At 40.9% G+C, this 11,136-nt stretch overlaps 2 protein-coding genes and 1 long non-coding RNA gene across 6 annotated transcripts in view; 2 read left to right on the top strand and 1 right to left on the bottom strand.

Annotated features, from left to right (window-relative positions):
* LOC146522107 (uncharacterized) overlaps positions 1–11,136 on the top strand; it is a 234,587-nt gene that overhangs the window by 89,696 nt on the left and 133,755 nt on the right. The window lies entirely within an intron of this gene.
* Positions 1,688–5,934, top strand: LOC146522109 (thioredoxin-like). Its single transcript, XM_085153910.1, has 5 exons — positions 1,688–1,845; positions 3,171–3,275; positions 3,477–3,542; positions 5,243–5,308; positions 5,583–5,934. The coding sequence occupies exons 1-5, from the start codon at positions 1,822–1,824 to the stop codon at positions 5,643–5,645; spliced, it is 324 nt and encodes a 107-aa protein (XP_085010036.1). The 5' UTR covers positions 1,688–1,821; the 3' UTR covers positions 5,646–5,934.
* Positions 5,835–11,136, bottom strand: part of svep1 (sushi, von Willebrand factor type A, EGF and pentraxin domain containing 1) — a 114,375-nt gene continuing 109,073 nt past the window's right edge. For all 4 annotated transcript variants that reach the window (XM_085153867.1, XM_085153868.1, XM_085153869.1 and 1 more), the window contains 4 exons: positions 10,909–11,004; positions 9,672–9,767; positions 8,306–8,399; positions 5,835–6,233 (listed from right to left, as the gene is read on the bottom strand). In XM_085153867.1, the coding sequence (XP_085009993.1) occupies positions 6,203–6,233; positions 8,306–8,399; positions 9,672–9,767; positions 10,909–11,004 (317 nt within the window). In that variant the 3' untranslated portion in view covers positions 5,835–6,202. The remainder of the gene's footprint in view (positions 6,234–8,305; positions 8,400–9,671; positions 9,768–10,908; positions 11,005–11,136) is intronic.

Here is an 11,136-nt window from a genome sequence, read left to right as displayed (position 1 = left end):
TGTGGTTTAGTCTGTTTTATAGCGATTGACTGCGAGACTGATAACAACAAATGATAAATGCTCATCATCCAGGAGAAAGTGCGTCGCAGAGGGCAGTTTCACTGATGAAGAGAGAAAGAGTTGATGGCTCTGTGCACAGGATTCTTATTCTGTCACGTAAGCAAATCCCAGGGTAAGACGTGGAGCTCTGTAGCTGCTGCATTCATTCATCATTCCATGTGCTCATGTTTTAGACTGCAATTACTCCTGTTTGATCAGGAAACAGGCTGTATTTTTAGATGGCCATTAGAATTTCATAAGGTTGTGTTGAGGGTGAGCTCCATGGTTACACATGCTGCTGTAAATCTGTTATAGTCATTTATAGTACCAGGACTCTGTGCACCTACAGGGCTGAGAGTTTTCTATGCATCTGGGGGTCCTAGTCCTATATAGGCAACTGCCAAAACACTAATGAGTATTGGCACTCTGAAGAGAAGCAGTACTTTACAGTACTATACACCAGTCACAAAAATTATACAGATGTGATAAAACACATTAAATTGATACACAAAAAAACTGCTAGCACCACCAAATATTTTCTGAATACAGAGAAATTTTGATGCGAAATAAACCATGTTATTTGCCTCACATCCTGATATTATCATCATTACAGGTTAATGTATTTATTCAGACGGTTAGTGTGTGCGTGTCTCAAGTAAATGGTCAGTTATGAGAAGTCTCGTAAGAAGTTACTTTGTGGTGCTGAAAGCTCCTCACCTGTGAGGCCATCTGGAACGAGTTTAATGGGAAATCGCTGAGGAATGCAAATGTTTATATTTCCATACCAAAGTGCACAAGACTCACTGTTGCTACTTAACATTTAGTGCCTGGATTGGGGAAAAAATCGAAAGGTAAATGTAGTTGTAAAGCCAACGTGTTTTTGCTCTGTCTTTCTGCACACGCACGCACATATAGAAATAATACTCAGAGGTTGGATCGATACATCCAAGGAAAAAAAAAACCAACTCTATTGTTGTGACGTGGTGACGTAATGACGAAAGATCATGTACGGGGCGTTACCTCCCGGTATTACGACAGTGAATTTGAGCTACGCAGACTCAGTCACTTACGGTAAAGCTTAATTTGTCAAGTCATCCTGACTTTCTTTGGTCAACCTTCGTTATTACAGTGAAACAGCAAAATTCATGTACTACAAATATTTAAACATATAACAGTTACCAAGCTCTATAAATAAATCCAATAATGCTCGTATAAATCACATATAATAAAAAATTCTATATTAAATGTAAAACTTTTTTAGAAGTAGCCTACCAATAATTGTCTAAATACAAACATACAAAACTGTAAACACGACTTTTTTGTTGTATATACGGTGTGATTCATCTTTTAGAAAAAAGGAAGAAACAACATTTGTGACATATGTAAAGAAGATGAATGTCGAATAGCGGCTCTCTCACACCCTTTTAGGTAAAACCGTTCCTTTCAAAATAAACGTATTCATTGGGGGGGAAAGCGGTTTGAATACTCGATACTACACAAAAACAAACTATATATTAAGATAAATTCTGTGACGAACTAAAGTATATTTTAAGGCGTTTTACAGACACGGCAAAGCCAACGCTTTAGTCGCTCAAACCTTGACCGAAACCTTGATTGGCTCTTATTTTGTAAATCACTGTACAGTGACTTCCGTTTGACCGGCCTTTTGACGGCTAACTGCACGCGCCTGTCATTAAAAGCGCGGCGTGTCGGCTTAAAATAGGGCATTCGGAAACTTGGTAGCTAGTTGTGTTCTCTGAGGCGTGTTCATCGGACGTTAGTATGGTTCGCGAAGTGAAAAACCTGGTAGGTTTGTTAACGCTGCTTTCTGCACTTTCGTTTCCTTTTTGAAATGCCGTTTTTACTGTCTTTTCACGCTCCGTGCTGTTTTTGCCGGAGCCGCGCGCATGTTTCCCTCTCGTGATTCATTCTCCATGTTAGCTGAGCCCATCTTGTGGAATTTTGTGGCGTTAGCTTACAAAGTTCAGCATCGTTTTGGATTAAACCACTCTGTGTGTGACACATCTATAGTAAGCGTGTATCGTTGCTTCTCTGATTGCTAGAATAACTGTAAATGGATACAGCTAACCTTCACTATGAGTCTGCCGCACCCTTCCATCTTGTAGCGAGACGCGCACTCAGCGCTAGCAAAACTAGGGGAAAGTAAACTAAACTGTCGGTCACCTGAGTCGATTCTGACTTAAACCACGCTGCTCTAGCGTGAACTACGCCGCATTAAGGGGTAGATAGTCCGGGGCTAAGGGCTGCTAGCACCCGTAACAGCTCGGAGCTATCAAAGTGCTGGACAGCAGGCCACGCGTGTTCCCTGGGTGCTGCAGGATGGGTGGGTGTGGACGGCTGTTTGCTTTTCTCTCAGCCAGGACATTGCACTTTAGTGTTTATAGCCGCTGTTGGTGCCATGATTGCTTCGGAAGTGAACGGAGAGCGAGTTGTAAAGTATCAGGACAAGTGTTTTTATGGCTTCAAATCATGAATGCATCATGTTTGTTTGTTTGTTTGTTTGTTTTTTTACGGTGAAAACGCCACAAATAAACTCTTACAGAGAAATGTGAGGAAGCATCAGAAAACAGCACTGCTATACTGGTCGATAAAGAGTTAGAAAGTGAAGCATGAGAGACGAGAATCCCCACTTTTTATTTAACACTCTACCTTTGTATTGTATACAGTCGTCAGGGTTTCATTTGCCGCGGCATAAAATATATTCAAGTGTATGGAATAACAGGAAATTAATTTCTGTAATGTGGCTTTAGCTCTATATACAGACTGATCAGTCTTGCACGCAAAGGCACTAAACAAAAGGCCCCAAAACCTCCTGATGTGTATCAGTTGCTTCTGGTTTAAACCCTCAAGTAATGTGGTCATGTTTCAGCATACTAAAGTCTAAATTTACCAAACTGAAAGAGTGTTGTGCTGAAATCTGGATCCCGTGTGTTAAAACGGCAACAGGCAGTGTTACGAGGGGAGCGGGCAGCAAAGCTTAAACAAAACTGCATTTTTATTTATTTTTTAAAAATCTGAAATGTAGCTTTTTAGCTGTGGTAGTCTAGTAAAATATACTTGTGACATGTTTAAAAGCATGTATGGTTTTTGTTTCTTTTTTTCTTCTATAGGAAGAGTTCCAGAGCATCCTGAAGGAAGCTGGAGACAAGCTGGTGGTGGTGGACTTCACAGCCACATGGTGCGGCCCCTGCAAACAGATTGCCCCACTGTTTGCTGTAAGTGGTGTGAACACAAATGCAAACCCTTGGTTGCTTCTTAAACACTTGTATTTGTGCGAAGCAGGAAAATGTATTTCACTTGGAAAACTCCATGGCAATTAAGTTGAAACAGAAGACTTAGATTGTTAGAAATTTAACCTGCACCAGTTACATTCTGTACATGTGTTTTGGTCAACTCACTGATTTCCTCTATTGCAGCAAATGGCGGCTGATGACGATAACAAGAACGTGATTTTCCTGAAGGTGGACGTCGATGAGGCAGAGGTAAGCCTGAGTTGGACTCTTTGTTTTTTGTTTTTTTTTAATAATAATTTAATGAACTTTTCCACTTTCACATCAAACCCAAGACATATTTGAGCCTATGCCAGGAATCTGTGGTGACATAATCTTAGTGGGAGAGTTATGAAGCACCTTGTTTGTAGTTTTGACCTGGTGTGAGTCATTGTGAGCCATATACACAATCCCCTTCACCAGGAACCACAGCTGGCTCATGTAACAACACACCACGGTGCACAGGTTTTTCTAACCACAGCAACCTTTGCTTGATAATTGTTATAAACAGTAACTGCGTTGTTATGGAGGGATTGCAGCTTCTGGTAGGGTGGTGTATTGCAGCCACATGCGGTAACCCTCTGACACACATGCTGACTCGAGGCCTGCGTTTACACATGCAGGGTGCTTCAGCCTCTGGCCAGACTCCATGTAGTGTCTGATCTGTGAAGCTGTAAACATGAGCCTTTGATGCCACGTTGGACTTGTTAAGCTGGAAAACATTATTATTTATTTATTTATTTATTTTTTTTTATGGCTAGTTTTAAATGAGGTCCCAGTTTTATTTATCTACTCCTGGCTCTGTGATTTTAAAGCAGGTATCCAAAGCAAGCACCATTTACTTCCCAATGAAACCTTCTGTTTGCAAATCAGAAGAAAGCTGACTTGAACAGAGCTAAATTAGTTTGAGACAGCTGGGCGATCTGAGGCGCTACAACAAAGCTCAGTTTAAAGAAAAAAAAATCATGCTAAGCTAGTCCGGTTCTCCAGCAATAAAAAATATGGAGCTGGAAACGAGCATAACTGTCAATCTTCAATAAACATTTCATTGTTAATTAATCTGACCTCTAAAATGTTTGGAGCAGATACACTGGAGCCCCTTTTTCATTAGTACCTCCTCGGCACGGTTCACCACGGTTTTCACAAGGTCGCTTTTTTAGTACCTTCTCGCTCAGGGTTCCAATCGATCCTAGCACGACGTCGTGACACTGCATGTCACCGCTTGGCTGGTGAGTCATGAGAGCGTCTCATTCACGAAAATTAAAACCACTATTTTTGAAACCCGGCAACAAGGGAAATGGCTACAAAAACAACGCTGTGATCCCTGAGTCTGACGAAAAGCAACAGACCGAGCAGCAGGTATATTCTTGCTTCGATGGCTGCCTTTTTTGTAGCGTTCATGTCTCATATTAATTATGTCGTGGGATGCTCTGATGCGTTGCTATGATGACAACAACGCACTTTAGGTAGTGCCACGACCGCCAATTGATCAGAGTTGAATGGAAACGGGGCTTAGAAGTGCTGATGACCTTTTTTAAAACAGAAGTAATTGAAATGGATCCAATTTAAATTTCAGTGAAGCTGTAAATACTTTGGCTCGTGAGAAACGTTGTCACCTGCGTGTGACTTTGTTTTCATGGTCCAAACCATTAACCAGCATAGGTTTCTAGGTCCCTAAAACGAGTCACAGACCACAGTCGTAAACAAACCTTGCCGTTTGTTGTAGTTTAAGTCTGTAAAAGTCAAATTAAGAGTAATTTTTTCCAGAGGTGAAACGGGCAAAGCAGGCAGGCTGAGTCTCTGGCACTCTGTAGTGAATTTGTTTTCATGTTTTGGCCTGAACTGTCCACATGTGGGGAGACATTAATATTTATGACAGTCGGTTCATCTGATGTTTTTGCTTTGTCTTTCAGGATGTGAGCTCATCTTGTGGAATCAACTGCATGCCCACCTTCCACTTTTACAAGAATAAGCAGAAGGTAAGTCGGAGTGTTTTCAAGTGTTTCTTTTTGGCTAATTCACAGACCAGCTCAGAAAAACCGCTTTAATTTGTGCTGAAATCACTCTCTCCTCTTTGTTTTTGGAACTGTTAGTACAAACGCTTACATTTAAATCTGCTAAAAGCTAGTTGCTAAATCAGCTGGCTGGAGACTGTTTAATATGACTTAATGGTTTTCCTCTTTTTGCCAATGAAGATTGCTCAGTAAATGGAAAAATGTGAATGTTTAATGATTTTTAATCCTCTTCTTTCAGGTACACGAGTTCTCTGGTGCCAACGTAGCCACGCTAAAGGAAAAAGTAGAAGAGCTGAGATAAGAAGTCCAGTTGACACACCCATGTTGTAAAAGGAGGAGGAAAAATGCCTCACAGTAGAAGCTGTTACCCTCTGTACATTCCTCATATCTATGAAGTCTATCCCAAACAGGCAATAATATATCCACATATCCCATAATAGTTTAGTCTGTCTGTGTTAACAACAGGGTGAAATATGAAGCCGATCACTACTTCTGTTTTTTTTATAATGATGATGGCTTTGCTCCTAAACTCCTTTGTATGTTAATGTGCTCGACAGGTGGTTTTAATAAATGAACTGCAATTAACTCAACAGGCTTTGATGGTATTTTATGCTTTAATAAAAATGTGAGAATAGTTTACACATATACAATGGACCATCACAGCAATAGTTTGTACACATCGTACAAGTATATAGCAGCATATGTTTAATACTGTTGAGTCTCTATATGAAAAAATACAGCTTTATCTTACAAAATCGTTCTTGCTTTGCGGAGAGATGAGTGAATCGTTTACGAGTGTTGGTTGACTATACAAGGATTCCCTTCATAACGTGATTCACACAGAGCCGAGTGGAAACTTTAGAAATGATAAGGTCCTGGCTTCCTCTTCCTGCAAAAGGAAGAAACGGTCGTTAGCTGTGGAAACGCATCGTCACTCTTAAGAATGAACAAAAAGGTCTGGATGCCCTCAGTGGGGATAAATTAGTTATGAATTTTTAATGGGGAGCATTATGCTTTGGGCTCGCAGTAAATCTTTGTGTTGCACTCCACCCATCCATTCATATAACAGTTTACTGGCACCAACCAACAGATACAACTGGCCACATACAGCCCACTTTGATCTTAAGTGGGCCTTACCAGTGAAATTTCCCCATCAGTGAAAATAAGTTTAACTACACATTTTACCCCTGAGATATCCCAACATATATTAAAGTGCAGTTTCCACAGGATACAATAATGCTGCTGTATTACTGAGAGCATGTCAGCATGGCTGGGCTTAAATCGGAAGAAATTAATGTAAAAAGTGTGGAGCTCGTTGATTGGACACAAACTTTGTGGAAAACAAGAACCTTTCTGTCATTTCTGTTACCTCACTGCTTTTGTACAGTATCAGTGGCCATCGATGATCTATCAGCAGGAAAAACTGAAATTTATGGCCAGAAATCCATACTATGAAGCAGTGCAGGTTTACCCTCATGGATTAGAACAACATCCACATTTCCACACTTCTAGCTCTTTCTTTGTGCTTTCTGTTTAGCATGTGACTAAACGACTGCTTAACTCCGTACATGACCGTAAATGAGTCACTGGAGCTCTGGTGGCCTTCCAGGAGGTTACAGCAGAATATCCAAGGCCGATATTCTGGGAAATCTAATTCAGAAGTCAGTGAATCATAGAAATGCTGGTCAAATGAATTATAATCACAGGAAAAACGAAGCTATCCCGTTGCGCACAAATCAAATGTAACTTTTGCAAGTTTAAGGACACTTTTTTGTTTCTAAAAAGGAGATCGGCTTGTAATATTCTGCCAGCAGTAGCAGTCACTCAGCTGTTAAGAGCTGACTGGCTCCTGTTAGTGGATGATTCGTGAGAAGCCTCAAGACTTCTCCTATTTGGTCACCTGTTGGTTTCACTTTCTGATCAACCACAGTTTGAAAGGTTTGAACACACATCCTGCTGCACACCGAAAATGTTTACAACTTGAAAGATTTCAAATACCACGTACATGTTGAAATGTAACCAAGTGGGTTTATGTTGTCAAATATGTCCTTTTACATGCAAGTAGCTTTTTCACTTGTCTTATGATCAGACATTCAAAGTTATGAACTAAATAACTGAGGTTGTCTGTAGTTCCTGGGTCCAACCGGCCTGCTGTAAAAAATGATGTTTTATTCTCGCCCCTCAGAGGATGAATAACAGTATCTTAGTGGTCCTCAGACTTTTGCTCTAGCACCACTGTCAGTCTGAAATCAGGTCAGTTCTACTGCTTGATGGCGACAAAGCCATTCCTATCATCTGTGCAGAGCTTCTAGCGCAACTGTAAACCTTTAGCACAGGAAACACACTTATTAGAGTGCAAAATGAGGAAGGTGCTGGAAATATTCCTCAGAAATTTTGGTCCATATTGACATGAGAGCATCACACAGTTGCTGAAGATTTGTCAGCTGCTCATCCATTCACTGGACTGGAGACGGTAAAGGTGATTTGACTACAGTGAACTCATTGTTGTTTTCAAGAAAGCAGTTTGTGATGTGGTGTGTTATCCTGCTGCAAACATCCATCAGAGGATGGGTACACTGGTCATACACAGGTGGACATGGTCAGCAACAATACTCAGCCAGGCTGTGGTGTTTAAAGCAGCTGGTACTCAGCGGCTCAAAGTGTGCCAAGAAAATAGCCTGAAGTGCTGCTGTAGCCCATCTGCTTCAACCTTCGACGTGCTGTGCTATCAGAGATGCTCCTCTGTGTACTTTGGTTGTAATGAGAGGTTATTTGAATGACTGTTGCCTTCCTATCACCTCAAAGCAGTCTGGACTTTGTACCCAGACATCAACAAGGCATTTTCACTCAGAGAACTGCTGCTCACTGGATATTTTCTCTTTTTTTGGTCTTTTATCCCGTCTGGATGTTTGATAATGTCTAATATGTCACAAGTGTGTGTGGGTGGGTGTGTCTAACCACCTGGAGCAGTTGTGTCCGATCCAACCTGAAGGGCAGCTACACCTGTTCGGCCTGATGCATCTGCCTCCGTTCTGGCAAGCTGACGTACACACAGCTGTGGTCAGGCAGAAAGACAAGAGACAGAAATCGTCAGTACGGTGTCTGATGAGGAAACCCAACAGATAATTGTTGGAGGAAATGTATCTTTTATAACCATGAAGTCAGCTCGCACTACAAACATTAGCACTGCTGTGACAGCTCACTCTGAGCAATAAAGAAATAAAATTGAAAGATAAAGATGTTTGTCTAACAGTGCATGTGCAGGACTCGTTTCAGTGTTCAAGCTTGTTTAAGTGTTACTCAGGAACATTGTACATGTATGTATGATGTACATAACACAGTCACAATAAAGTAATGTGATATTTATTATCCCCATATATCATCTCCTGACAGTTTTAAACAGCTCTTTATAGCATTATTATCACTTTGCCCTTCAGATCAATCAGTTGACGTTGAAGGAAAGGTCAGAGGTCCAATGGGGCATAATATGTTTAAATCTTTACAAGCTACTTTATATATGTTGGCAATACAACAAGTTCCTAAGTTTTGAGGCTTTTTGTGATTTTTTTGGCCAATAAATCAATAAGCTGACGTTGAAGAGCTCGATGGATGTCAGCCAGATGTGAATGGATTACTAACATGACCCCACTCTACACCCCTACAACGTTTTATCAGAATTCACTCAAACTTTTTGAGCTACCGCGTTTACAGACAGACTCACTCACGCAAGCACTACGAAAACCACAACTTCCTCGGTGGAGGTCATAAACTGACGTATATCCAACTGTAGGACATTTGTTATAAAGCCTTCGTAATCATGGCAACGCTTCTTTAGTTTCTTTGTACGGCTCTTGCTAAATTTTGGTGTCTGATGGTGTTCCCTTCATTCTGGGTTGCTACGACTGCAGATATGCACATTAAGGACGACCACATATATGACACTAAACTGAGCTAGCACGTGACAATAAATGTCACCCTGGAGGTTTTCCAGTAAGATTATAGGAGAATGGCCTATAAGTGTGCAAAGCAGTAAAAAAACCCAAACAAACACACAGCCCATAATTATGCTAGATTGTTACCAAGTATAAAATATAATAATATATAATATAATACAAATACTTACAGCAGACAGATCACCAAATTAATAATAGCTTATATATAAGCAGGTTACTTATTAACAATAAATAGACAACCACAGGAGGCAGAAATCCTCTGGGCTAAGTGTTGCTAGGATGATGATGATCCTGCTGTAATGGGAACCCTGCTGAGATTTACTTGCGTACATACCATCGTAAGCACTGAACGCTTCACTGACACATGAACTCACCGGTGTGGCAGCGTGTGCCCGTCCACCCGGTGGGACACTCGCACTGGTAGGGGGCCACGCAGCGCCCTCCATTCAGGCACGGCAGGATGCAGATGGCTATTATGAAAAGGAGAGGAGAGCGTTAGGAGGCAGGTATTTAAGATCACCATGAACCTCTCTCTTTGAAACCATCTCAAACATGCGGTCAGTGTGGAGCTTCAGCGTGTTGACATCATATATATGAAGTGGACAAAAAACGAGATGAAGAGGTCAAAAACTGCAGCATCACTTATACTACAAGAAATGAACTTAATGTTCTGGCTTGCATACTTCATCTAGCCCTGTAAGAGTTTAGCATGTTAGCATTTGCTAACTAGCGCTAACACAGAGTGGAGCTGAGGCTGATGGTCGGTCAGGTAGTTTTCCAGGTATCTGTTCTTAAATAATAAAATCAAAATGTCTTGATGATGTTGCTAGATGAAAGGTTAAGGGTGCTCCAAAGCTCCTTTTGCCCAACAGCTGGGTTGGGCTAAACACCCAATTGTATGCAGATAGGATTTCCAAATGACTTGAAACTGATCATCAGGAGAAAATTAATGTCAGAAAAAACCTTCATGGCAATCCATCAAATAACAGCTTGCCATTAAAGCCATTTCATCTTTATTAATCAGTATGTTTAGTAACCGAATCAGTAACCGAATTTCCCAGAGGAACCCACCCGAGGGATTAATAAAGTTTTATCTTATCTTTTATCTTATCTTGTTTAAAAGCCTTCTGATTAATTCCAGTGTGACTGTTTCACAACGATTGTTTTGGTTTTTGGTGACTCATTGCTCTTATAAATATATATATATATAACTTGTAGTTTAGGTGAACATGCGACAAATACCATTCTCTCTGTTTTTCAATCTTATGTTATGTAGCAGGGTTAGGTTTGGGTGATTTTTACAGGAAGTTGGCCGACAGCTGTGAGCTGCATGCGAGAATTTCTTGTGTAAGACTGTCATACATATGTTTTTTTGCACCACAATTTCTGTCTTATTTCTGCTGATTATGTACTGGTATCACATAAAATGAGAGAAACATCTGGACTGTCTTGTTAAACCAGAGAGAATTCATTTTTCAGCTACAAACAGACACTTCTCTGTGCTCCAGTGTCTGCAAAAAGTAAGCCTTTGTTTGACCATAAAACACTGAGGATCACGATCAGGGCGTGAAAAGGGACAATTAAACATTTTTATGATTATTAAATACTCACGCTCCTCACAGAGGCGACCCATCCAACCCTCGGGGCAGGAGCAAGTGTTGGGCCGCTGACACACACCTCCGTTCTGACACTGTAGCCAACACACCGCTTAGGGAGAGGACACACAGACACACAGACAAAGATATCAAATTAAGGTCAGAGAAATGATTCCTGTAACACAGAGGTACTATTCTGTGAGCATATCTCACAAAGCCAGACGTGCAGCTATACAGTGAAGAA

Source organism: Neolamprologus multifasciatus, chromosome 3 (assembly GCF_963576455.1).
Source record: "Neolamprologus multifasciatus chromosome 3, fNeoMul1.2, whole genome shotgun sequence".
NCBI classification, from domain to species: domain Eukaryota; kingdom Metazoa; phylum Chordata; class Actinopteri; order Cichliformes; family Cichlidae; genus Neolamprologus; species Neolamprologus multifasciatus.
This window is presented reverse-complemented; position numbering and strand designations above follow the sequence as displayed.

Coding starts and splice junctions, on each gene's coding strand:
- LOC146522109 (XM_085153910.1), top strand. CDS start 1,822: ATGGTTCGCGAAGTGAAAAACCTG. Junction 1,846..3,170: donor TTCGCGAAGTGAAAAACCTG/GTAGGTTTGTTA, acceptor TTTCTTCTATAG/GAAGAGTTCCAGAGCATCCT. Junction 3,543..5,242: donor TGGACGTCGATGAGGCAGAG/GTAAGCCTGAGT, acceptor TTTGTCTTTCAG/GATGTGAGCTCATCTTGTGG.